Source organism: Oratosquilla oratoria, chromosome 14 (assembly GCF_046742065.1).
Source record: "Oratosquilla oratoria isolate Oo_2021 chromosome 14, ASM4674206v1, whole genome shotgun sequence".
In the NCBI taxonomy this organism is placed as follows: domain Eukaryota; kingdom Metazoa; phylum Arthropoda; class Malacostraca; order Stomatopoda; family Squillidae; genus Oratosquilla; species Oratosquilla oratoria.
This window is the reverse complement of record NC_134790.1, coordinates 17,289,536-17,317,451: the sequence shown is the minus strand read 5'-3', so window position 1 is coordinate 17,317,451 and position 27,916 is coordinate 17,289,536. Positions and strand designations below refer to the sequence as shown.

General features: G+C 41.3%; 2 protein-coding genes across 7 annotated transcripts in view; one reads left to right on the top strand and one right to left on the bottom strand.

Moving 5' to 3' along the window:
- Positions 1-1,128: 1,128 nt before the first annotated feature.
- Positions 1,129-27,258, top strand: Rae1 (ribonucleic acid export 1). Of its 6 annotated transcripts, XM_076197716.1 has the most exons (10): positions 1,133-1,302; positions 2,683-2,733; positions 6,885-6,996; positions 8,199-8,294; positions 10,937-11,041; positions 15,009-15,170; positions 16,925-17,104; positions 18,669-18,845; positions 24,230-24,424; positions 26,744-27,258. In XM_076197716.1, the coding sequence occupies exons 3-10, from the start codon at positions 6,895-6,897 to the stop codon at positions 26,825-26,827; spliced, it is 1,101 nt and encodes a 366-aa protein (XP_076053831.1). In that variant the 5' UTR covers positions 1,133-1,302; positions 2,683-2,733; positions 6,885-6,894; the 3' UTR covers positions 26,828-27,258. The 6 variants fall into 6 exon arrangements, with proteins under 6 accessions (XP_076053830.1, XP_076053831.1, XP_076053832.1 ...); XM_076197715.1 differs by lacking the exon at positions 2,683-2,733 and having other exon boundaries at positions 1,129-1,302; XM_076197717.1 differs by lacking the exons at positions 1,133-1,302; positions 2,683-2,733 and adding an exon at positions 1,336-1,368.
- The window catches only part of LOC143032748 (calcium load-activated calcium channel), a 23,145-nt gene continuing 22,312 nt past the window's right edge, over positions 27,084-27,916 (bottom strand). The window contains exon 5 of the mRNA XM_076197719.1: positions 27,084-27,775. Coding sequence (XP_076053834.1) covers positions 27,674-27,775 — 102 coding nt within the window. The 3' untranslated portion in view covers positions 27,084-27,673. The remainder of the gene's footprint in view (positions 27,776-27,916) is intronic.

The window sequence follows — 27,916 nt, the reverse complement described above, 5'->3', positions numbered from 1 at the left end:
TATATAGATATATATATATATATATATATATATATATATATAAGGAACTGTGTCATTCAAAAATTATAATGAAGGATGAGAATGGAGAGCTGGAAATAAGACACAAGGTAGTGAGGACAGCAAAGACTTCGGCAGTAAATAGTATTGAAAAGGTTTTGTCAGTGGGGGTGAGAGTGAATCTGAGCACTAGCTGTGGGAGATACAGTTACAGTCAACTCTTCGGCTAAAGCGGTAGTCGACTGTGCAGATGCTGATGGCAGGGAGGTGAGAAGATAAATGGGAAAGAAACTTATAATTGTATGTATGTTATTTTAGGTTGTGACTGCCTGTAATCATTCGTGTAATTGTTGGGTGCAAGTTACTCTGATTGTGTACCACCTGGTTCCAGAAAAAAATCTATCAGATATCTATTTATTCATAAGTAAAATACACAAATGTACCATCAACAAATGACACAATTTCTTTGTTAAATTCTAATGGAGATGTACAATAGAGAAATACAAAATAAACTACTACTTTACCAGGTGATAAGATACAATTTCACAGTACGGAGGCAGTTTGAGAACTGGCTGTGCCAGTGGGCCGCTACGCGACGTATTTTCAATTGTTTGCAACCAAATTGCCAACAACTGAAAATCGCACATAATTCCGAATGTGCCTGCGTACCACCTGTAAGGCCATCGCGTACTAGTGGTACGCATACCATAGTTTGGGAACAGCTACATTACAGTTTCTGGGGCCTATGCAGTGGCCGAAACCTTAACACTTAAACTTTGAGACACCATAAGAGTTATATAATCTATTTTTCACATCTATGGTATATAACATGTCATTCTGATCACGGATTTGTTGTCTAATGTTAGGAGTGTATTCTATAATGAAATAATAAGAGCTTGGTTTTGATAACCCGGAGGAAATTCAATGATTAGAAATTGCGCCGAACTGTTGTGTGCTATTTTCATATGTCATTGTAGCATTCTTATAGTTTAGACATTATGATATTTCATATAAGTCTCCTTCTCATGAAAATGTATAGTTTACATTATAATTCAATTTTCTGACATACAACACGTTCTTTTCTTTTAATCTTGACTTGAGCTTAGTCAAGTTAATTTTTATTTCGCGTAGCATCATAACTTTCCCAAAGAAATACTTACCTAGTCACTAATTGAAATTTAGTTACAGATATATTTTAAAAATACTCACTATACACTAACTTTGTAATGTTTGATTCAAACCAATTCTTTATAACATGTTGCAAACAAACGTGTTGTTGTTGATGTGAAGCAGGAAAAGTAGCGGGTACGTACAAGACTACAACTATATATCAACTTTCCATTTAATCAGCGAACAACATGTCACTTTAAGGTTTCAGACCAAATTTTAGTTAAGCTTTCAGTGTTGTTTAAATATGCAGTAACGCAGAGTTTAACTATACATACTATGTAATTTGAGTAATCAATTTGTCTAAACGTATTCGGGAATGGTTACAGAGCTACGCAATCCAGTACAGCCATAGATAATCAAAATATGTATTGATTGGATGAAGATATCACATAGTTGTTCAAATTATAGCAGGGTTTTGGGTGTTTTAAGTGTCTTGTTGAATAGGAGGGAATTCCCGAAAGGTTAATATCTTTTGCCATACTACTGAGTACTGGGGGTGGATACTACAAGACAAGTGAATACATGAACATGATAGTTCATGTAAAAGTAAACAATTATACAGGCAACTGAATTTATGCTCACCCAGATATACTTATTAAGGTGTAAGACGTTTGGTAAGTAAGTAATTTTATTTGGCATTTAATCAATATACATGAAGTGCAAATAAAGAAAAGAACACATAGTTCGAAATAACAATTACAAATGCCAAGGGTAACACATAAAAGCATGTAAGCTTATTTCCATTGTGGTCCTCAAATTAGTTTTCTGTGTAAAAGGCATGCAATTAATATGAATTACATTGAAGCCACAAATAAATGTGTGTTAATGCAATACAACCTCAGGATTTCTATATTTTTTACCAGTTCTTTTAGATGTACTGCCAGTGTCACAGTGTGACTTACCTGCCCTTTATTTTAGTGCCTCTTTGGTGGTTCCACTCCACCTATTGAATCAAATCCTTGACATTTTGCCATTAGGTTTACAAAATTATGCTTTGCTTAGAATGTTTTTTATTATGAAAAGTACATACATATACCAAGGCGTTTTCCCCCTTACAAGGGAGGTAGCCAAAAAGAAAAAGGCTTAAAATCATCCCCACCCATTCCATCCCCAAGTACACCCCACTCCTCTCCACCCTCCCTCTCATCTTAGCACCTCCTGGATGACGGGTCATCCCTGCACCCTGTCCACTGCCCTGGGTATGAGGGCAGTGACACACGAGTTTGTTATGCTAAGGTAATAATTATTTGATTCATCACTGCGCTGTACCACATACCAGTAGGGTGAATAAGAAAGATAATTTCATGTGGCTGTGAATTTTACTCTCATGTATGCAAGCCGTGTAAGTACTGTAGATTAATACAATCAATAAATCTGTTAACTCTCGTCTCTTGCAGAGGACCTACGACTTAATGGGGAAGACCCAGGTGGAACCATAATCCATTTAGGGAAGATATATTGTCAAGGGATTGTTTGTATTGTGTATTGTAGTATAAAGTGTTCTGTTTTTTCTAGTGGCTGCATTTGGAGCAGATTGATTCTGGCCAGGTCTATTCTGTCATAAGTGTAAGCATGCCAGTATAGTTTTTATAAGGTGTGGGAGGGTTTTTATTGTGGGCTTATGTCTGGGGATTGTTGTAGTATCGAGTTTGATGGTCTGTCTTTAAAGGTTTGTTTAGTAATCTGAGTATATGTTTTTGTGCCAATGTTTTATATAGTATAGGTAGAAGGTTGTTATAAATATTCGAGGAGTATGGTACTGGTGTATTTTTTTTTTTTTTTTTTTGGGGCATTTCTTTGGTGGTGGTTGTGTGAAAGGTGTATGGTGTTTGGGGTTTTGCTTTATAATTGTATTCATGTGGTGTTCACTGGAGAGAATTTTGGTTTGTTTTTGTCTTGCTGATTGTTGGGAACCATGCTGAAGAGGTTTAGTTGAAGGTAGTGCTTATGAATTACGTATAGATGATTATTAGAGTTTGAGTCATCCAAAGTCGGTCCCAGTGAAGGATTAAGTAGGTTTGTGTTCTCGTTCATTACTAAAGCCATAAATTAGTGAAACTGTATTTAGGGATGTGGAGCATCTCTAAGACTTTGTTTTAGCAAAGTGTTATTATTATTTGTTTGTGGCAATTTCCAGATCACTTGAAGAATTGTCACCCCAGACTTTGACAGTGTGATAATTCTTCAGGTGGGCAATTTTGGGGTGACAATTCTTCAGGTGGAATATCCCAGGGCGACGATTCCTAAATTAACCAAACCTAACATAGCTTAACCTAACCTAGCCTAACCTAACCTACCTCGCCTAATCTTACCTGACCTGACCTAACCTAACCTAACCTAACCTAACCTTACCTAACCTAACCTAACCTAAATGGGGTGATGATTCTTCAGGTGTTTTTGGTTGGGGTGACAATTCTTCAGGTAGGGTATCCTGGGGTGATGATTCTTCAGGTGGACGTTCTGGGGTAACAGTTCTTCAGGTGACTCCAATTTTCTGTTGAAAGTGATACTTAGAAGAAAGTAACCTCTCAAGATAACTAGAAAAACAGTGATAATTCTTGTGTGTGATGAAGTGAAATTATGTTCTTATGGGCTCACTGCTAAGAATGTCCATGTGTTCTGGATAGCAAAATGTGCCAGGGCCATAATACCCCCACTTTTTTATTTCTTATTGTTTTTTATTTTATTTCATACTTGATATGTTAGAAAAGTTGCACTGATTTGAAAACCAGGTCAGGATTTGCTGCTGATTGAAGCTAAACTTTTGCTCCCAAAGCCTTCTCTAACTCAACTGGTAAATCTAACTTGATCAGAAGTCACAGTATATAGACCAAAGGCACCAGATGTTGCTAATGCCTCACCAATTTCCTCATGACCAGAATGCATACAAGTCAGAATGTTCATATATCAAAACATCCATGAGACTGGTCAAAATATATGCTAGTTGCCATAGCCTAATCAAATACTGCTGTATTGTATACATATTGTCATTGACTTTATATTTCCTAATTTTATCAAAAGGTTAATTTTAAAGACATATGGAAAGAAGAATTCCTTTGGACACTACTTATTTAATTTTCAGTGAATGTTGGTGCAAGTAATAATGTGGATGGATGTTATGGGTAGCTCAGCCTACTCACAGAATGGAAACCAGTTGTTCTACAAATTAGTATGCCTTTTATTTCAACATTCTGAACGCATAGACTAGCAAGTTTGTATTCTTTCAGAAAATAAAATAAAAGTGCATCTGAGAAAGAAGTCCAGGAAAAGCCAGGGGCACTAATTTGCAATGTGGAAAGAATATATAGTAGTAGATTGGTCAAAGAACTGTTTAGGAGGCACATGTATCTCATGTCCAATGTGGATGTGAACTAAGTACATCCCTTTACAAATTGTTGTCTCAGTTAACTTTTGCAGTAGACCCAGTCCACAAGTAGTTGGTCACAGCCACTGGTTAGGTCCATAAGTAAGGTAACTCACTGAAGAGATATTGTATTGTCTGTAGGGTGTGAGTGAAGGACTGTAGTATTAGGTGTTTTGTGTCTTCTGTGTGTTAGTTGCATCTTAGGCATTTGGTGTCTGTTGCCAGGTCAGTTCTGTGTTGGTACTATTTTAGCAAAGGGTGGTGATTTGAAACGGAGGTTTGCTAGTGTCACCCTTATCTGTCTTGGAGGTGATTTCTCTGCAGAGTTGATTTCTTGGTGAATTATGCTATTTGTATTCTGCTTAGTAGTGCTTGTTTGGTTATATGTGTAAATGTGTATGTATGTATATTTGGGATTGATAGTTTTGCTCTTTACAGAAGTGAGCCATATATCGAAAGTAAATGTAGTACAATAATCCTAACCATATCTGGATTGCCATTATTCAGAATTTGCCATTATTTGGATTGCCCTTCTCTGGAAATTGTCATTGTCCAGATCACCAACCAACCCTACTGCACGGCTGGCAAGGGTAATGAGCAATTTGAATTTACCTTGTGGCACTTTCTGTCTGTCTGCCGTCTTCCCTAGTGGCTGTCATTTAGAACAGGTGTAAAGTCAGTCCTATATTGTAATAAAGAAAGTGGTCCAATTCTGTAGTGAAATTTATGGAAAAAAGTTGATACTAGATTGTGTATTTTTCCTGCCCAGTTGAACTTATTCTTTACCATTCCACCTCTTCCTTTTCTAACCCCCCTGGCAATGATGATGGTGGTGGTGGTGGTGGGGGGGAGGAATGCTGCTGCCATGTTCATATGTGTCATAGAAAGCACTTAATGGGATAGGTTAAGGGGACTAGGGGATTTCCTTCTGTCTTTTTCTCTTGCAAAGAATCAAATTAAAAAAGGGTCTAGGATGAGGAACCTAGTAATGGGATCATTGGATGTTTGTAGATGTGGTGTAGGGGACAAGAAAGACAGTGAGGAGCCTACACTCGGAGGCATGTATCTGCAGCCAACTCTGTAGCCTTTGCTCCATACACTTGGACTGTTAACCCCTTCCATACGGTGATGCCTATGTAGGCGTCATGAGGAGCAAGTGGGTACGCGAGGATGCCGACGTCGACATCTTGATTATATTTATTGTAGTGTACCTGCGTGACAATTAATACAGTGGTGACTTTATTTTTTATAATGCGAGTATTATGACGCAACATCGCATGTCTGGCAGCAAATGCTGCCCGCGAGATTTTGGCCCGGAGTGAAGGGGTTAAGCCGGGTGACAATCACTTCTAGGAATGAGAGAGAAATGTGGGATTCAAGTCCACAACTAAGCGAATGGAAGACCAACACGTTTCCAGTTATGCCACCATCGTATTGAGTGAAAAGAAACTGAAAAAGAAAGAGGAACTGGAGTTTGGTTGTTAGGAATAGGAAGAAGGTAAGGGAGGGAGTGGCATTGTTAGTAAGTGGTAAGATAGGTGTGTGATGAGGTGGAGAAAATTGTCATCAAGGATGATGTGAGCAAGGGTGAGATTTGGATGGAGATATGGGTGTATGTAAGTGTGTATGAACCAAGTAATGTGGAAAAACAGAAAACCTCTACACTCGGGAGTCAAAATCCTTCCCACAGAGCCGCACATGAAAATGATTGGGTGTGGATAGAAAGCAAATATACCCATGTCACCTTTTAAGGCCTTAAGTCCAACTCCATTAATGATTCCAGGACAGCTTAGTGAGCACCATGGGTTCCAAAGTGCTTGGAGGAAAAAGAAAAAAAAAAGTTGCACTGTCCTACACTCATTCATTCCAGACAGCAACACAAAATCTCTATACTGAGTGACTCATGGGACAAACTGGCAGCTGTAGCCAGTTCTTGGGGGGCTAGGGATTTTCTGTGAGAAGAAATCAGGGCAGTTAATTGACACTGGGTCAAAAAAAAAAAAAAAAAAAGGTTGAAAAATTAAACTGAATTATGAACCTACTTTTGGACTACCCTGTGTGGGTGGTCGCTGGGTGAATGGGTTTGAATGCCTACTTGTGTCGGAGATTGAGGTGACAGTAGTTCGACCCTGATGCCAGCGAGTTGGACCAAGGGCATGGTTAATACAATTCCATGCTACAAAGTCCTCTGTAAGGGGCAATGTCCTAGCTTCCTGATATGGGGAGTTTGTGATGTTAAACTGAATCACTCATCAATCTGTGTGGTGTATTGATTTGACACATTAATTATTCTTTGTTGTGAAGGAAGTGATACCAATGGAATAAAAAATATATAAGGATGTTATTGTTACAGATCACATAACATGTTTGGTAACAGAGGATTTACAAGTGGAAGCACAAGCTTCAGTGGATTCTCGACTGGCACCATAACTCCAAGTACAGCCAACCCTATGAAGGACTTTGAGGTTAGTGTATATACCAGATGATGTTTGTTGAGGGGATGGATTAAAAAATAGGGATGTCATAAAAATTTGGACAGGAATGTGGTTTGCATTCTGGATAGTAAATGCAAGGAAACTCATGGAAATCATCTTTTAAATGAATGATTTTATGTCTTTTCCTTTTTGGCTACCTCCCTAGTAAGGGGGAAAAAGCCTTGGTATATCTATCTATCCATCTATCTATATATATATATATATATATATATATATATATATATATATATATATAATATACCTCCTTCCTCCCTCTCTCTTATATATGGTCTTCATGTTGCTCAGTAGACTATCTTGGAGTCACAACCAATTGGAAGGTTAGCTCATGAGTAGAGTGGGGTACATTTATTTAGTCACATCTTGAAGGGGACATGAAGTTCACTGCACTTTTACAGACATGAACCCACAAGGGAAGTTGCTGAATGGGGTTTTTTGGGGTCAGGACTCAAACCAGGCACTGGATAGTTCATGGTCCACCCCCTAGCCCTCTGCACCACGGAGCAATGGCCGTGTGAACATTTTATGAGTAAATTTAACCAACTGGTGCTTGGGAACTCGGGTCCAGAAGGCTTTGAATTGGTGATTTGCTTGGCGGGGGATGAACTGGTAATATTACTGGGGAAAAAAATAAGATATAATGAGGGCCCTCACATGGGGGGGTTTGGGGGCTGCATATGCCCTGGGAAGGCACATTTAGGTAGGCAGCAATTCTAGTCTGCACATACCACCCACAATGCTGACAAAATAATTATAATAAAGAAAAAAGTCAAAGGAGCCCTGTATATTTTACCGTAATATACAAATTTGGCATTAGGATCAACAGAATATGAAATATTTTTCCCTTATTCTTTCTGCAATAGGGACATTATATAACATTTATAAAATCCATTTATTTTGCTAGCCAATAACTATAATAGGCAGTAAGGAATGGTGGAAATGGGAAGTGGTGATGGGGGAAGGGGAGGAGTGGGGGATCACTGAGAACTTTGCCCTAGGGCAGTACTTACTCGTAAGGGGTCTGGATGTAATTTTCTCATGGCAAAGCTGGAGGTAGTGGAAATGGAAGGCTGTTCTTCTGTACCTTGCCATTTTGGTTTAAGTTGAAAATTTTTATACATTCAAAGTGCATGTATCATGTTAATGTGTGACTACAAACCTTTATTTTTCATCAGGTAGTAAACCCACCCGATGACTCGATCCAGTGTATGGCCTTCTCGCCAGCATCCATTGGCACAGACTTCATGGTTGCAGGGAGTTGGGATAACAATGTAAGTCAGAGAGAAATAGTTTTATTTTGTATGATATATCTACATTTGGTAAAGGGGAGGGGCCTTTTTGTATACAGTAGCCGCGAAAAGTTTGGGCGCAAAATTTTAGGCGCCCCAACTTTCCCCTAAACTCAAAACATGCGAAAAATACAACTTTCCACCCAAACTTTTCGCTATTTTTCAATGCTAGCGTTTGTACCCGTATTTAGCCAAGACAATACACACTATTTGGCAACTCTGTTTAGGTGCACTCGATGTCACATGGAGTCACTTTCTAAACATCTCTCACGGAGAGTAGTCTTTTTTTTGCGGTGGTCTCTGTTTTTGTGCCTTGATATCTCCGTAATGGGAAGTGGTAAAGAGCTGGAAAGAGACACAGTTGTTACAATCATAACCCTCTATAAGGAGGGTTATAAGTGTAAAGATATTGCTACTCGTGTGGGAATTGGAGTGCGTCAAGTGCAAAAGTGGACCAAGAAATTTCGAGACGAAGGAAGTGACATCATTCGTACTCCAAAGCATCGCTCTGGTCGGCCAAGGAAGATATCAAATCGTACTTCTATGGTTCTAACTGCCTCCTACGGTTATTAGGAGGCAGTTAGAACCGTAGAAGTAGAGATATCAAGGCACAAAAACAGAGACCACCGCAAAAAAAAGACTACTCTCCGTGAGAGATGTTTAGAAAGTGACTCCATGTGACATCGAGTGCACCTAAACAGAGTTGCCAAATAGTGTGTATTGTCTCGGCTAAATACGGGTACAAACGCTAGCATTGAAAAATAGCGAAAAGTTAGGGTGGAAAGTTGTATTTTTCGCATGTTTTGAGTTTAGGGGAAAGTTGGGGTGCCTATAATTTTGCGCCCAAACTTTTCGCGGCCACTGTATGTATGCATGTACAGTGTCTTTCTATTTCAGAATTTGAATGCCACAGAGGTCCAACAATTTTTAATCCAGACAGTGTTTTGGAGAAACTTTTGCCCCAGAAGTTGAACTTTTCTTGGAAATTGAATGTAAACAAAGATGGGTGTATCTTACAGGATTGCATTCTATGTGTATGCATTGATATAGAGTATCCTAGAAGACTTTAACCATTTTCTTAGAATTAAAATGTAAAAAAGTAGCAGTGTAAGTGTACTGTATACTGTTTGTTACATTAATTTTCATATTTAAAGAAAAAAGGAAAAATGGCTTTGAAACTCAAATTTTGTAGAACTCTAATGGTCTTCAGGAATGAATTAAGTTCAACATCCAAGGTACCACTGTATATTTTTCTCCACATTTAACATCCAAGGTACCACTGTATATTTTTCTCCACATTATTAACTCCATTCACTCTTGAAACATAGTATTTCTTAAATGCCTCATCTCAAAAGCATTCATTCTACAGGGCTCCATTATTACATAGTTAGGGTTCCTGAAAACCTAAATGTATTGTGATTAGTTGCTTAGCGATCTTGAAAAGTCACAGGGAAAATAGGGAAACTGATCTTCAAAAAAAAAAAAATGTGGAAATGGCCAACTGTTTAGCCAGCCTGATTTTAAAAGTGAAACTGACCAAATATGTTGCAATGTAAGGGCACACCTAGGTCTCTTTATCCAACACTCACCAGCCGTCACTTGTGCAGATGTTTGGGCCCAGGGCATAAACCCACTACTGGAATTGGCCCAGGACAAAACACCACCCATTCCTGAAGTGGGTGTATGTCTTGGGTCTTGCAGTTTGCAAGTGTTGTAATGAGAGACCTAGGTGTATTACCACATATACCAGTGTATGAGTCAATTTAGTGCATAAGTTGACCCCTAAAATTCTTAGGTGTAATTCAAGTTTAAGCATATATTTATCAGATAAGAGAACCCCTAAAATAAAGGAGCACCACTTTCCCAGTCCTATTATGTGGAAAGAAAAAACTACATTGTCTCATAAATACAGTGATCCTCCATTATTTATGAGGGTTAGATTCCATGACCCCTCGGGAATACTAAAAACTCAAGTATAATGGGTGCATCCCCTAAAAATGCATTAGTGCAAACCTTATTTCAACACTTATATTGTTTAATTATGTAAATAAATTATTGGAAATGGTTCAAGAAAATTGAGAAAAATGGGAGGTTAGCCAGTTGTTGTTTGCTGGCGACACTGTGCTTGTAGCAGGATCAGAGGAGAGATTAAGGAAGTTAGTGAAAGTTCCTTCCATACCTCTTTTACTAGTCTTTCTTCACTCACTTTCCATGTGTCCAAACCATCCTAATACTCTTTCATCAACCCTATCTCCCAGTTCCCTTTCCACCCCCTGTTCTCCTCCTCACCTCCTCATTTCTCACTCTATCTAGCCTAGTAACCCCTATCATACTTCTCAGACACCTCATCTCAAACACATTCAAACTCCTCCTCTCTTCTTCTCTTATGTTCCATGTTTCTGCCCCGTACAGTGCTGTAGACACAATCACTCCTTCATATAACCTCGTCTTAGCATCCATTCCCAAATGTCTATTCCTCATTACACTTTTTAATCCACCAAGGCATTTACTCGCTTGTCTCAATCTACATTCTACCTCCACCTTCACTCCACCTTTTCCTGCCACATTTGCACCCAAGTATCTAAAAATTGAGATGATAAAATTGTAAATTCCTTGCTTTCCAGGTGCGATGCTGGGAGGTGCAGCGAGATGGCAAGACTATTGGGAAGGCACAGCAGACCATGGGAGGACCAGTCATGGATGTGGCATGGCATGATGACGGCACCAAGGTATGGTACAAGAGCTCTCTATATCTAAGACTCATATGACATAAATGCTTTTATTGAGCCAAAAAACCAGAAGGGTTTATTACATGTATTGCTTAATAAGTTGTTGTTGTTGTTGTTGTCGTCGTTCCCTAGACTGTCTGTCCGAGCAGTCCCGTCTCCTCAAGGAAGGCCACAGCCGAAACTGGGTTTTTCCACAAATCCTTTATAGAGTGTATGTTGTGTTGTTTGCGTGCATGATTGTGTATAATGCAGTCTTCCATTATGTGTTGTATGGTATGGGGTGAAGTGTTACATCCTGGGCAGCTGTTCACAACACGGTCGTCCAGCCTCTTCTGGTAGCTTAGAAGTGCTGGGTGGTGACCGCATCGCAGTCTGGCCAAGTGGACTCTGTCCTTACGTGGGAGAGAGGATTCAGAAGGGTGGATATCAGGGGGTCTGGCATGCAGCAGTGTGTTGTCTTTCAGTGTGTTAATGGAGCGGTGAGTGATATGATTATGAATATGTTTCCGGAGGCTGGTATTTGGTGGTTGTAATAAAGGTCTATGGGTGTAGTTTTAATGTTTCTTGGTGTGTGTGGGTGTTCTGCTATGTAGTGTAGCGGGTGTGATGTGTTTGTGGTGGCTGCAGCAAGTGTTTGTGTGCCTCTCATGTCGAGGTGGTCCTTGACTTTGAGGACTTTTGTTTCATGGTGTAAATGGTCTGTAGGTGATGTATTTGTGCAGCCTGTAATTGTTTTTAGGGCTTTGTTTTGTATGATTTGAAGGGTGTTGTGGTGTGTCTCACTGAGATTAGGAGCCCATGCAGGACTCGCATAATTCATCACTGAGCGTATGCATTGTTTGTATACTGTTATATTAGTTTCTTTGTTTTGTCCAAATGTTGTTCCAGTGATTGACTTAAGTGCGTTAAGTCTAGGTGTGCATTTGTTTTTTATGTTTGTGAGGTGTTGTTTGAAAGACATGGATGTATCGTATGTTACACCAAGAATTTTCGGTGTGTTTGTGTGTGGTATTAGAGTGTTGTTGATGTAGAGATGAGGTATGTATTTGTGTTCTTTTGTCCAGTTGGTGAGAAGTGTTGCTGTAGATTTGGTTGGAGCTATTTTGAGTCTGTTTGTGATGAACCATGTGTTGAGTGTGTCAAGGTAAGGCTGGATTATTTCTGCAGCTTTGTCTGTGTTACGATGTGTGCATGTGATTGTTATGTCGTCTGCGTAGGAAGAGATTTGTATTTCTGAGGTGTCTGGCGTGGGTAAGTCATGCATGTATAGATTAAATAATGTGGGGGATAGAACTGAGCCCTGTGGTACTCCGTTCTTAATGTTTCTGATGTGCGATGATTGGCCATTATATGACACATGAGCATTCCTGCCTACCAGATAATTGGCCAGCCATCTTTTGGTGTTATTGTGCATGTCTGTGTTATATATTTTATTTGTTAGGTTGTGGCGGGGGATAGCATCAAAAGCTTTACTAATGTCCAATGTTATAAGAAGTGTTCTGTGGTGGGGCCTATCTGAATTGATGCCATCTAAAATTCTTTGTGTGAGGTTTGTCAGAAGAGTGTTTGTGGAGTGTAGTGGCCTAAAACCGTGTTGTGAGTCAGCAAGGGGAATATATGGTGTGACAAGTTTAAGTATTAGGCGTTCAATGACTTTAGAGGGGGTGCAGAGAAGTGTGATTGGGCGGTGCGATGTTGGGATTGTTGGGTCTTTGTTCGGTTTTGGAATGGTGATTATTTTACCATGCTTCCAGATGTCGGGTATTGTGTTGTGTGAATAGCTGTAGTTTGCAATGTTTGTGAGTGCGTGTATACCTTGTGGTCCAATGTGTTTTAGGTGGATGTTGCTTATGTTATCAGGGCCACAGGCAGATGAGTGCTTGAGACTATGCATTATGAGTTTTGTCTGACTGTCTATGAAGGGTGTATAGTCTGAGTCTGTGGGAAAGTCTTTCTTACGTCGAATGGTGCGTCGGTCGTCAGGGTGAGATGTAAGATGGCTCGTCTGTGCAAAATGACGTATGAGTGCGTTTGCTTGTTGTCTGTTTGAGGGTAGATTATCTGTTGTTGTGATTATTGCTGCGTGAGAGCGTGTAGTGTTAGTGTTGGATAGTGTGATGCTGTTGAGTGTTTTGTACAATTTGCTGGTGTTTGTTTTGTGATCAAGTGTATTGATAAAGTTTTGCCAATTTTGTGTTTTTTGTTCATGTATTTTATTGGCAATCACAGTGTTTAGTGTTTGTATTTGGTCTGCTATGTTTTGAGGGATAGGTGTGGGGGTATCGTGTTTAAGTGTGTCACGTTGTCTGATGAGGCCTTGGATTTCTGGTGTGAAGTTGGGGTTGTGTGATTTTCTGTTGCCTCTAGGGATGTATCTCTTGTCTGCGTTTTGTATGATTGTATTAAAAGCGTGCACAGCATTGTTTATGTTTGTGATTGGTGTACTGTTAAGTGTTTCAAAATGTTGTTCTGTCTCTTCATTAAAGGCTTCCCAGTTAGCTCTCTTGTAATTGGTGTAAGTGTGTCTGTGGCCAGCTGGGGTGCATCTTGTTTTGGTGGTGATGATGATTGGAAGGTGGTCAGAACCAAGGGCTCCGACCACTCTCCATGATGTTGTTGGGGTTAGGCAGGGGGAGCAAAAGGTGATATCAGGAGAGGAGGGAGTGTAGAGGGCTTGGTATGGGATATGTGTATGATTATGCGTGTTGTTCATGATAGTCAATGAGTTGAATTGAGTCTGTATATCAAGCCCTCTGTCTGTGTCAGGGTTGTCGACAAACCAGGCAGACGACTTGGCGTTGAAGTCACCACCCATGATCAGGTTGGGGATTGAGGTTAGTTGGCTGAGTTGAGGTCTGAAGGTGTTTGGAACTGTGGGGGATGAGTGGGGGGTAATGTACATGTTAACTATTGTTAGTGTTGAATTGTTGCCTGTGCTGATACGAATGGATTGGGTTTCTGTTGTGTTATCTGTGGTAGGGAGGAGAATTTTGGTTGTGGCACTTGTGTCCACAAAACAGATGGAATGGTGGATCAGGGTGATGAGTCCACCGCCATTGCCGTCAGTCCGGTCTTGTCTGATGGTGGTGTAATTATGAAATGACGGTGTTTTGTGTGAGTGTCTTAATTTTGTTTCTTGTAGAATTGCAATGTGTATGTTGTGTTGTTTAAGAAAGTGTTCAAGTTCATGTTTTTTAGTGTTTATACCGTCAATGTTGTGTTGTAATATGTTGATGTTGTGTGTTTTGTATGTGTTGTATGTTGCCGTTTGGGGTTGAGGTTGGGGTGGTAGTGGGGAAGGTGTAGGATCTGGGTCAGAGGGGGGGAAAGGAGAGATCGGGGACAAAGGAAGGGGAGTACTAATCGGGGGTAAGGGCAAAGGGAAATTGGGAGTGGGTAAGGGTGTTGGCTGTGGTTGGGGAGGTGGGATTGGGGTTACTGGAGGGCAGGTAGAACATGTCCAAGTGTTTGTGTATTGGTTTGTGTCAGCAAGTGTTGTACAAGTGAGGTGGGCCCAGTTTTTGCACATATTGCACTGAACTGAGCCCTTTGTCTGTCTGCTCGAAGTAATGGGTTTAGAGCATGTTGGGCATGTGTATTTTGTGGTGGGCCCAGGATTGCTCTCTACATCTCCGGCTAAAAGTAGAAGAAGAGGGGTGATCGCCGGAAAATGACCCCTCAGTGCAGAAAAAACGTAACATTGTGTGTTGGAAAAAAAAAAAGGATTGTGGTACTCCCCCAGGTAGGCGTAGCTCCTCCTTGGGGATCGGTGCCATCTGCGTAGAGCTGATGGCCAGGGGTATTTGCTGCTGTTTGGCCCCCAACTCTTGGGGTTGGGGGGTGGTCCCACGACGTAGACGTTGCAGCTCCAGGACTGCATACAGATATAGCCATAGTGTGTTCCAATAAATAATTTGCCTTTTATGAATGTAAACGATAATATTAAGAATGTGTTTGATAAATACAGGTGTTCATGGCAAGTGCAGACAAAACAGTACACTGCTGGGACCTGGGCAGTAACCAGAAGATGCAAGTTGCTCAGCATGAAGCACCAGTGAAGACAGTGCATTGGATCAAGGCCTCCAACTATAGTTGTATTATGACTGGCTCGTGGGACAAAACGCTCAAAGTAAGTCTAAGTAGTTGTATTGTTTGTTTAGAAGAGTGACTTGGTAAAAGGTGTAGAAGAAGAATGGGTATGCTTCAAGGAAGAAGTGCTAAAGTGTACAGAGATTGTATGTGGGATGAGAAAGATGTGAGGGGACAGAAAGAGAGGGGGCAAATGGTAGGATGAAGAGCTTAAAAGTGGCAGTTTGCCGACAAGATTGACGAGATAAACACCATATGAGGACGGAGCCTTTATTTGTACGACGTTTTGCTTATTACAGCTTTTTCAAGTACAAGTTGAGATACAAATGCTTGAGATTAAATAAGGGGAAAGGAGGGAACGGGGAGAGAAAAGGGGGGGAAGGAAGAGGAGGAGGAGAAGGGGGGGGGGATTGGACACTGGGAAAGGATGAGAATGCTGGCCCAAACGTCCGTGGGTGAAATGTCCACAAAGGCCATGCCATCTGCACCCTTTACCCTCTCTTATCTACCCAGCTCTCCTCCCTACATTCAGTATTCTCTTCTTCCTGTCCAAGGACTCCAGCAGTGTAGCCTTTTGCAACCAGGACACTGCAGCACCTTAGAGGAAACTTGCATGCAGAAACCAAAATCCTCCCAATAGAATATGACATGAAAATGGTTGGAACAGAATTCTACATTAGAACCCTTAATAACAATACCAATAGAATGCAACAAAAAAATCTACAATAGCATCATACTACCAGAACCAGCCACCCAAACCACACAAAACATCCACACAGAAACACATTCACACCCCTATAACTAAACAAGCACTTTAATTCCACACCCACATGGTTGACCTGTGCCCGGCAGGCTGCCCCCTAACTGGGCAAAACCTCTAGACTATCCCCGCAAAGGTGTCCACACAGCTGACTATGATGGTTGGTGGTTAGTTGGCCATAAGCAGGGGTTGTGAGCGAGTGGTCTAGTGCAGTGTGATCACCATGGTGTCACACCTTACATTCCATAAACATCTGTGTGCTCAATACAGGTCAATTAATGTTACTGTCTCTTGTTGAGACCAGTATGTACTTGGTGTGGACATCATGTCCTACTAGTTTAGTACTGAGTCTGCTCACACCTTACCTTGTGTATTTGGCAATGATGTCAAGCTTATGCCCACTGCCGTCCAATAGTGCTGGGAATTGGCAGTTTGATGGTTTACCTGCCAAAGGTACCCATAGATGGGCAAACCCCCCATGCGTGATGGACAGTGCTCAACCATGTGGAAGTGGCTTTAGAAAGACCACCAAACTCAATACTCCAGTAATAATCACCAGATATAAATCCCAGAGAAACCCCCCCTTACCAGACACAAAGCACACGGGGACACCATCCATCATTAAGACAGTACCAATACAGAATAGGCCTGGCCATAGATTCAAACTGCCCCAGATGCAACCACCATGTAGAAGATAAAGAACATCTCATACTACTATGCTCTACACTAAATGTCCTCTGACAACATCACAGTATATCTTCTCCAATTGACTTTTGGTCCTGCCTGGAGGCTGTAGGTCTTCTGCAAGAAAGACCAGGGGCAACAGATTGATGAATTGATTTAATAGAATGTTATTACTTAGATATTCATGGATTAAAAAGGAAACAAACATTTATCATTCATTTCCACAGTTACTGTGGATAAAGAATAAAATTGATATACCACAAATAGTATAGTGTTGTGAATATTTTATGCAGTAGTGTGGAATGAGAGTCAAGTGGCATTAAGTTTAAACATTTTTATTTACATTTCAGTTCTGGGACACTCGGCAACCACAGCCCGTCATGAGCATTAATCTTCCTGAGCGATGCTACTGTGCTGACGTGGAATATCCAATGGCTGTAGTAGGTACTGCAAACCGCAACCTTATCGTGTACCAGTTGGAAGGCCAGCCACAGGAGTTCAAACCTATTGATTCACCATTAAAATACCAGGTATGAATTTAGTTGCTATGTAAAATGGTCCTGCTGTACTGCCTCTAATCCAAGCAGTGTGCAAGAAATAGGGATAGACCCTCATTCACAAATAGCTGAGATAAAAGAGAAAACAAATAGGTGTGGGATGATTAAAGGGTTGGTCACCTCCCTCATAAGGGGAAAATGTCTATTGGTGTATGTATGTGTAACCATTGAAATATTGATTCTGACCTGGGTAGTGGGCAGGAGACAGGGAGGACCCTTCATCCATGAGAAGGTAAGATAAAAGGGAAACAAATATGGTTGATGGGAATGGGTGCATGCTTGGATACCTCCCTTGTAAAGAGGAGGAAGAAGCCCTGGGTATATAGATATAAGGTGTGTAACCAACAAATAATTGCTGCATGAGAAAGAAGGTGTTAGTGAAGCTGAAAATTTCTTATACAAGATGATTTTGCCTTTGCTTTTTTGTTTTAAGATAAGAGGGAGGGTGGAGGGGTGTGGAGTGTATTCAGGGGTGGAATGGGTGGGAGTGATTTTATACCTTTTCCTTTTTGAAGACCTCCCTTGAAAGGGAGAAAAAGCCTTGGTATATGTATGTATGTAAGATGATTTTCCCCATATTATATTTATTTCACCATATTTTCACATGACTATAAGTTTAATGTATAGTATCCCATAAATCAAGAGAAGAAGCGGAGGTGAGTCAAGTAGAAAAGAAAAGGTTAAAGACACAGATGGACAGATCTTAATGGAAGTGGTAAGGGGAAGATGGGCCGAGTGTTTTAGAGAGCTGTTGAATGTGGAGGAAGATAGGGAGTGCTGGTAGCTGTGGGACGTGCTAAGAAAATGACAGTGATACATACATACATATACCAAAGGCTTTTTCCCCCTCACATGGGGGGGGGTAGCCAAAAAGAAAAAGGCATAGAAATCACTCCCACCCATTTCATTTCCCATATATTCCACTCCCCTCCCTCCCTCCTATCTTGGCACCTCCGGGATGACGGGTCATCCCTGCATCCTGTCCACTGCCCTGGGTCAGAAGCAGTGTTGGGAGAGGAAAATGGAGGAAAAATAAGAAAAGATGAGATGCAAGTAGCTCTGAAAATGATTAGAACAGGAAAGGTACCTGGGTGAGATGGGTGTCATGCAGAGTGTCTGAAGAAGGGAGGTACAGTAATAGTGGTCTGACTAGTGAGGTTATTTAATGTGTGTCTTAGGGAGGATAGAATGCTGGAGGACTGCCTGTATAATTCAGCTTTAGAAGGGAAAAGGGCACAAATGTGAATGTAGTAGTTTCAGAAGGATCTGTTTGTTGAGTGTAGTTGGGAAGACCAGCTTCCTGATAGGGGAAGTTCATGATGTTAAACCAGACCGTCATGTAAGCATCCTTTGATAGGGACTTGTTCCTGGAGTCGTTACTATCAAATTCCCAAGTAAACTTCTAGCTTATTCTTACTCTTGGGAGGCAGCCACTTCATTTATCCCATCTAAGTAGACACCTGACTCATCATGCTAATATAGAATTAGAATATCTGGTACTCAGTGTGCTGAGATTATATAATTTCCTCTCTTACAGCATCGGTGTGTTGCCATTTTTAAGGACAAAAAAGGTGCTCCTGCTGGCTTTGCATTGGGTAGTGTAGAAGGACGTGTGGCCATCCAGTTTATTCATCCAGCGTCGCCCAAAGATAATTTCACCTTCAAGTGCCACAGGTCCAATGGCACCACAAATGGATTCCAAGATATATTTGCAGTGAGTATTGTGAAGATGTTAAACAAAGTTCTAAGAACGAGAACAGGTCGTACGGAAACTTCCATGAACCAATTAATTAATTTGCCACGAGTTTCACGAAGTGAAAAATGCACAGACCCACAGTGGCTGGCAATGGTCCATGGGTTCTCCCACAGGTTCTTTAGGAAGAAAATTTGGACTGTTTTCTGTGTTGTTATGGTGTGGGTCTATTTCCATGTCACTGCAAGAAAGTGGTAAGGGAAGGTCAGCTCTTCATGCAATAAAAAGTGTAGGAAATATAGTTTAAGATGATAAAGAGAGGTCTTGGTAACAGTCTGTAGATGATGTGTTAGCCCTTTAGAGCTGAACCACCTGATGGAAATGAGTGGATTGACAGGTTTTGAAAATGGGCAGCTTTGTTACCCATCTTACAGGACCACCACATTCTGGTACCAGTCAGTGACCCCTACTATGTTGACCTAGTGTGGGATTGCTTCTTTATCACCAACTGAGAATAGAAGGATGTATATGGATGATGTTGTGATGCATGAGGTGGAATGGACGGGGGGATGGGGTGTCAGGTAGTATATGTGAGCAAATTTTGATGCAGCCTGAAGAGATTTCTCCCTGTCTTCTCCTTTTATGCATGGGGGGATGGAGAGGGGGGGTCGCCGATTTAATGAAGCGGCCTTGCTGCTTCTGACCCAGGGCAGTGGACAAGGTGCAGGGATGACCCGTCATCCAGGAGGTGCTAAGATAAGAGGGAGGGTGGAGGGGTGTGGAGTGTATTCAGGGATGGAATGGGTGGAAATGATTTTATGCCTTTTCCTTTTTGGCTACCTCCCTTGTAAGGGGGAAAAAGCCTTGGTATATGTATGTATGAGAATAGAAGGAGAGGAACAGGTGCTGGATGTCAGTTTACCTTATGTGGAAAGGTGAAGGTAATACAATTGAAGTTGATAGGAGATCCTGAGTCCATTCAGGAGACAAAATGCCAGACCCCCCGGGGCTGCATCTTTAGAAGATGAGAGTTGACAGGTTTTGAAAATGGGAACCAAGGAAAGGGTTCTCTTGCAGGCCCACCCATAGGAGGTACCCATCATTGGTTCCCACTTAGTGTAATCTTTTGTAATCATACATACATACATACATATACCAAGGCTTTTTCCCCCTTTCAAGTTAGGTAGCCAAAAAGGGAAAGGCATAAAAAACACTCCCACCCATTTCATCCCTAAATACACTCCACACCCCTCCCACCCTTCCTCTCATCTGAGCACCTCCTGGATGACAGGTCATCCCTGCACCCTGCCCACCGCCCTGGGTCAGAAGCAGTGTCGCAAGACACAGCACATCCACAGCAAGGCCGCTTCATTTAATCGGCGACCCCCCCTCTCCATCCCCCTTTGCATATAAGGCGAGGACGGGGAGAAATCACCTTCGGGCTGCGTCAAAATTTACTCACACATACTACCCCACCCCCCACCCCCCCGCCCATTCCTCCTCATGCAGTCACAACATCATCCATATACAACCATTCTCCACTCACCTCTGTCTTCCGTCCTCTCCCTTCCTTCCTCAACAGACATTCCCCTCTTCCCCAAAGCCCCCTTCACCCCATCCATCCACCTCATCCTAGGACGTCCCCTCATGTTCACTCCCTCCACATCTGCCTTCCATACCTCTTTTACTAATCTTTCTTCACTCATTCTTTCCATGTGTCCAAACCATCCTAATATTCTTTCATCAACCCTATCTCCCAAATCCTTTTTCACCCCTGTTCTCCTCCTCACCTCCTCATTTCTCACTCTATCCAGCCTAGTAACCCCCACCATACTTCTCAGACACCTCATCTCAAACACATTCAAACTCCTTCTGTCTTCTTCTCTTATGTTCCACGTTTCTGCCCCATACAGTGCTGTTGGCACAATCACTCCTTCATACAGTCTCCTCTTTGCATCCATTCCCAAATGTCTATTCCTCATTACACTCTTTAAACCACCAAGGCATTTACTCGCTTCTCTCAATCTACATTCTACCTCCACCTTCACTCCACCTTTTCCTGCTACACTTGCACCCAAGTATCTAAAACTATCCACTTCCTCCAGTCGCTCTCCCTTAATGTTCACTTCCAGTCTACTGCCACTTTCACCCCTTGTACATCTCATCACCTTACTTTTACCCACATTTATCTTTAACTTTCTTCTATCACATACTCTCCCAAACTCTGCCACCAACTTCCTCAATCCCTCCTCTGACCCTGCCACAAGCGCAGTGTCGTCCGCAAACAACAGCTGGCTCACCTCCCACTTTTCTCCATTTTCTTTAACCATCTCCAATCCCTGACCCACTACCCTTGCATTCACCTCTCGCACCACCCCATCCATATATAAGTTGAACAGCCAGGGCGACATAACGCATCCTTGACGAAGTCCCACCTTTACTTCAAACCACTCACTCTCTCCATTTCTAATCCTAACACATGCTCTACTATTCTCATAAAAACTCTTAACAGCTCCCAAAAGCTTTCCTCCTATCCCATATATCTGCATGACCTCCCACAGTGCCTTTCTGTCTACCCTATCATAAGCCTTTTCCAGATCTATAAAAGCCCAAAAAAATTCCTTCCCCTTACCTATAGCTTTCTCACATATCTGTCTTACCACAAAGATCTGATCTACGCAACCTCTACCACACTGTTCCTCACCAATTACTCCTTCTGTTCCTCTCCTAATCCTCTCAATCAAGATCCTCCCATAAGCCTTCCCTACTACACTCAACAGGCTAATCCCTCTGAAATTACTACATTCACACTTGTCCCCTTTTCCCTTGTAAAGAGGAACTATACAGGCACTACTCCAGTCCTCCGGTACTCTACCCTCTCTCCAGCAAACATTAAATAACCTCACCAACCAGTCCACCATCACTGAACCTCCCTTTTTCAGACATTCTGCATGACATCCATCCAGACCAGGTGCCTTACCTGCTTTCATCATCTTTACAACTGCCTTCACCTCATCCTTCCTTATTTCTCCTCCATTCTCCTCACTCATCACTCTCATTTTCTTCGCATTTCCCACTGCAGCTATCTTTCCTTCCCTATCCTCCTTCACATTCAGCAACTCCCTAAAATATTCTGCCCATCTTCCCCTCACTGCCATCTCTTCCATTATCAACTCTCCATCTGTACCTTTTACCTTTTCTTCCCTACTTGATTCACCTCCTCTTCCTCTCTTAATTTCTTTCCAAAACATCTTTTTATTACTTTCAAAATTTTCTGTCATACTCCTACCCCATTTCACATCTGCTCTCTGCTTTGCCTCCTTTACCTTTTGCTTTACTTCTCTTTTCTTTTCTTTGTACGTCTCATATGACTCCCCTGTCCTCTTTTGTAACCAATCTGTGAATGCTCGCTTCTTCTCTTCTACAACCTTCTTTGTTTCCTCATCCCACCATTCACTACCCTTTCTTCTATTTCCCCCTGTCCTTCTTGTTCCACACACCATCCTTGCACACTTTAAGACTCCCTCCTTGAACCATCCCCATTCCTCCTCCACACCCATCTCTGCTCTATCCTTTACTCCCTCCCACTCCTCCTTCAGCTTCTTTTCGTACTCCTTTTCCTTTTCCTTTTCATTCAAGGAGTTCACTCTAAGAACCTCCCTACCTTTTGTCCCTTTCCTCCTTCTCCATCTATCCTCCACTCTCAGCTTACCTTCCACCAAAAAATGATCTGATATTCCCCCACCCTCTCCCCTTAGCACATGTACATCCTTAACTCTTCCTATCATAATCCTATTTACCACTACATAATCCATTAGCGCTCTATCTACCACCCTTCCCTCCACCACCCTCTCCCATGTGTACTTATGCTTGACTTTCTTCCGAAACACTGTATTTGCTATCATCAACTCTCTTTCTAGACACATTTCCACCATCAACTCTCCACTACGATTCTTTCCTGGAACTCCACATTTCCCAACCACTCCATCGATTGGACCATTTCCCACCCTAGCATTAAGGTCTCCCAGTACTATTACATTGACATTTCTTCCTAAACCCTCTATGCACTCATTTAAATCTATCCAAAAGGCCTCCCTTTCTTCCATGCTCTTCTCACTGCCCGGCCCATATGCACTTACAAAGACCCACATCTCCTTTCCCAGTTTCACCTTCATCCACATTATCCTTGAGGAAACCTCCTTCCACTCCACTACCCCTTTACCTAACTCCTCACTTACTAGAATAGCCACCCCTTCCCTCCCTTGCCCTCTCTTCACTCCTGATAACCTCCCACTTACACTCCCAAACTTACACTCACCCTTCCCTTTCAACTTAGTTTCACTCAAAGCCAACACATCCAACTTTCTTCTCACAAACATACTACCTATCTCTTCCCTTTTACTCTCATCTGTACCACATCCACGCACATTAAAAGACCCAAACCTTAGGGTGCTGGCCCGAGGCCCTCCAGCACCCCTTATGCCTTTCCTTTGCTTTTTAGGAATCTGCCCCTTGGGGCTACAGGGAGAAGGATGCCTAGTCCCTCTCCCCGTCCCTTTCTTCTCGCCTCTTACGATCCAAGTGGGAAACTTGGTGGCAGTATTCTTTTCCCCCACCACAGGGAAATTCCCCCATCACAGAAAGAGAATACTCAGAGAAATGGTACAGGACAGCAACAAGGGGTTGGGGGACAGCATAATGGAGGGACAGTCGTAGTATAAAAGTGTCATCATTTCTCTATGAACAGAATTTCTTCTATCATAGACAAAATGATGTGTGGCTCTGGTCCGTAGGGGCGCCCCATATAGACCCTAAAGTATCGACTGCATGCTACTTTGCCACAATAACAAGCAGCCAATACCCCAGTTGGAATCACTTTATTAGATCTTATTGAAGGAAGGTGAAGGGGAGGGGTCCCATTGTAGAACTGGTGGTGCAATGGAGGGCTGGCTAAGGGTGCTACGCTAGTAACTGTCCAGGACATGAATATTTCTTCTCTGAGGGATTTATGGGTTGATCTAGAAACTTGTTGGGAACCTTGAAGCCAAAATTTTCCTGCTAAAGAAACTGAAGGCAACATATAGTGGAGAGAGATGCCTAGTAAAGGCATGTGAAACCATTTCATTTTTTTTATTTATTTATTTATTTATTTATTCTAATTTTTCTCAATTCCTCATATCATTTACTTAATTGTGATTATGACTCCTTCATTATTATGTTCATCCAGGAGGAGCCAAGATAAGAGGGAGGGAGGGGGGGTGAATGGGAATAGAGTATGTGGTGATGGAATGGGTGGGAGTGGATTTTATGCCTGTTTTTTGGCAACCTTCCTTGTAAAGGGGAAAAACCCTTTGGTATATGTATATATGGTTGTAGTGTTATTTTAACATTCAATTTCTCTCCAGGTGAATGACATTAAATTCCACCCAGTCCATGGTACCTTGTCCACTGTTGGATCTGATGGAAGGTTCAGCTTTTGGGACAAAGATGCGAGAACCAAACTAAAGAACTCAGATGCAATGGAACAACCTATTTCATGTTGTGCTTTTAATCACAATGGACAAATCTTTGCTTATGCCGTGTCCTATGACTGGTCCAAGGTAAGTACTAGGTTGGATTTGTTTTAGATGTACCATTGAAAGAAATTTGAGTTATATTTATCTTTTGCATAACATATACTCGTATATCAACCTACCACAAAGCATCCACACAAAAACACACACACATACACTCTTTCTCTCAGATCACTAAACAAACCCTTAAAGACAGACCACCAAACTCGGTACTCTACCAACACCCACCATACATAAGCCCCACACAGAGGGCACAGAACACCTCAAACTAAATGTCCCAACCTAAGAATCCCTGGGCAACAACACAATTTATCTTCCTTGAGTGACTAGACCTACCTGGAGACTGTTGCCAGTTACTGAAAGGCAACAGACCTTCTCCAAAAAGATGCCAGGAGCAACAGATTGATCGGTTGATTTGCACATATTTTAATTCTGTTGACTTATAATTATCTGCAAAATGCTGTTGGTATAGTTCCAAGTGGTTTCCTTTGGATGTCCATCACAGTATAATTGGCAATATCCTAGTCTTGTATTTGGCAACGTCCCTGACAAGGTGGAAAAAAGCCCTTGGTATATAATTATGTTTAACAACTTGGTTTGAATCCTAAAGGAAGAGTTGTATCAATCTTTTCACTATCATCACCTCCCTTTTAACTTCTTTCATGTGATTACACCTATGTAGGCATCATGAGGCATTAGTGGGTATACAAGGATACATATATACATACATATACTAAGGATTCCCTCCCCCCTACCAGGGGGGCAGCCAAAAAGGACAAGGCACAAAAACACTCCAACCCATTTCATCCCCGAAAACACTCCACACCCCTCCACCCTCCCTCCCATCTTAGCACAGTATACAAGTATACAAGGATGCTGGCATTTATGTCTTGATTTTATTTATTTTGTAGTTGTAGCCAAGTGACCCCCATATTCCGTGAACTGGCTTGATCACATTTTCTCTGGTTACTAATATTCAGAGTAAAAGAGAACAAGTAATACAGCTATGATTTTATATTTTATAATGTGAATATTGTGATGCATCATTGAATCGTCATACATCAGGCATCCAAAGTTGTGCACGACAGTTTGACCTGTATTGAAAAGGTTAATACATGTCCTAGATATCTCATTACTGTAGTTCCTGTCTGCCACCCCATAATTCCCAACTACATCTGTTGGGTCAGTTTCTACTCAAGCATCGAGATCCCCCAACATTTCTACATTTACATTCCTCCCAAAATTTTACATGATCATTTAAATAAATTTGGAATACTTTCTCCACCTCTTCACGTTTCTCCCTACCTGGGTCACAGGCATTCATAAAAGCCTAAATCTCCCATCCTGGTACCACCTTCACTACATTACCCTTTAAATTCCCTACTCCACTGTGCACTTAGAATTCTCATCACATGCCAGCAGTGCTACTTCTTCCCTCCCTTATCCCCACGTCACACCCGACATCCTTCCCACCATGCTCAAACTCCAACTCACCCTTCCCTTTCAATTATGTTTTACTCAAGGCTAATGCATCCATATTTCTTCTCACAAATATACTACCAATCTCTTCTCTTTTGATTTCATCAATGTCACAACCACACATTTAATATGACTCAAGTACAAGGCTTCTGGTCAGAATTTTGCTTCCAGATCCTTTTATGGCTATTTTTCATAGGACTAAAGTGCAGTTGGGTGGGGAATCCCTAGTCTCCGCACTCCATTTTATTTAGTCGACTTCTGTGACATGTATGGGGACAGTACCCCCACCACAAGAACAATAGATGGAGTAGAGAATGAAGAGATAGTCATAGAAGTGAGGGTGAGAGAGAAAGAGAATGGGGGGAGTGGTTAAGCTATGTTTACTTTTGTAGCTTCTTTTCCTTGTGGGGTGAGCAGAATGGGTCATGAACAGGTTTGTTCAGTTGTGCAGGCTGAGATATATTGCCCCTTCAGTCCAGTACAGGGTGACTATTGGGCCTGCACTGTCTACTATGTGGTTTGTGGCAAGGTGCTTCCAGAAATTATCCTTCCTAAAGGACAGGATAAGTAATAGGAAAAAATGAAGGTATGGTTTGGTAGATGAGTTTTGATGGTGACTGGATATACTCTCAGTCTTGGTCACTATCTCACACTTTGGAAGGAGTCTGGAGGAAGTATTGGTCACCTATGAAGGAGTTTGCTCAGTCACCTATTACTAGTAGTACTTTATATCTTACAAAATAAAATTCAAACATAAGACTGGAACACTACTTTCTTTAACTCCCTTTGTTTTTTTACACTCCATTTAGTGTTCCAATGCTGCCCACTTCATTCTTCCCTTTACCCATAAAAATGTTTATGTTGCAGGGTCATGCCTTCTTCAATCCACAAAAGAAGAATTACATCTTTTTGCGACCGTGTTACGAAGAGCTGAAGCCACGGCATCGATAGAAGGGAATGTATTGGGTTCGGTATGGGAAGTATACAATTTGCTACAAGGTACCCCCTCTCCCCAGATCAACAGGTTATCATGCAGAACACACATGTTTTTAATGTTCAGTTTTGATCTGGGTCATGCATTTTTGTAATATTCGCTGGAAATTTTGAGGCTTCTCATTTGGTAGTTTAGCCCAATTCAAAGATCTACAATCTTACATAGTTAATGGTTTTATGTATATAATGATCAACATTTGAGGCTGTCTGTTACATCTTTTTCATGAATATTCTCGGTTTGATTAAAAATCTGTATTTTTTTTTATTGTATTTTATTGAATTTTAGGTCATCTACATGTATCTGACACTTGATTCATCTGTGCAAGTGTTACTTTATTAAGAGGATATGCATGTATGTTTACAAATACATTGTAAAAAACTGTATAAAATATTTCATTTTCAAAACAATTTTAGACTTGCTTAGATGTTAATATGATGAAACCCTAGTAACACCTACATGACAGGTTTTTTTAAATTTACACTGGAATATGCAGGTCACATGTTACAACTAAATCTGGACACAAATTTTGAATTATATAATGGCAAAAATAAAGGTAATTATACATTTAAGTATACAATACATTGCAAAAAAACAGATACTCAAAGCTGTAGTTTCCTTAGCCACAAGGACATCTATAGGAATGATTACAATAAGAACAGTACAACAAATGACTTGGGTAAGTTTTGTTGAGGCAACAACACAATAAATTAAATTTCAGTAACTAAGTATATGAACCCAAGTATATAACAGGTAACAAGAGTAAAATATGTCAAATAAGTGTTGTAGACCAATGCCAAGAGCAACTATTTGTACTGCCCAAATTGCTGTGGCTGTGGTCCAAACAGATTCGTACTGTGTTTGTTGGCTGCTCGGGAGGGTGCAAATCCAAGAAGCTTTTGTATGTTCTGTGGAAAGACAAAGAATTTAGAAAACAATACTTGCAGAATTTACTTCAACTGCAATGCAGATGGATAGGGGTATCTTGTTCCAAAATTTATCTCTACAGTAAATATATTAGACATGACATGGTAGACTTGCTAAGTGCC

What these genes read in the sequence shown, in the direction of transcription:
- Rae1 (XM_076197712.1), top strand. Translation starts at nt 2,330, where the DNA reads ATGACGGGTCATCCCTGCACCCTGTCCACTGCCCTGGGTATGAGGGCA. An exon ending in GGCATGATGACGGCACCAAG is followed by an intron (nt 11,042 to 15,008) that starts GTATGGTACAAG and finishes TGATAAATACAG; the next exon opens with GTGTTCATGGCAAGTGCAGA. An exon ending in TGTCCTATGACTGGTCCAAG is followed by an intron (nt 24,425 to 26,743) that starts GTAAGTACTAGG and finishes TTTATGTTGCAG; the next exon opens with GGTCATGCCTTCTTCAATCC.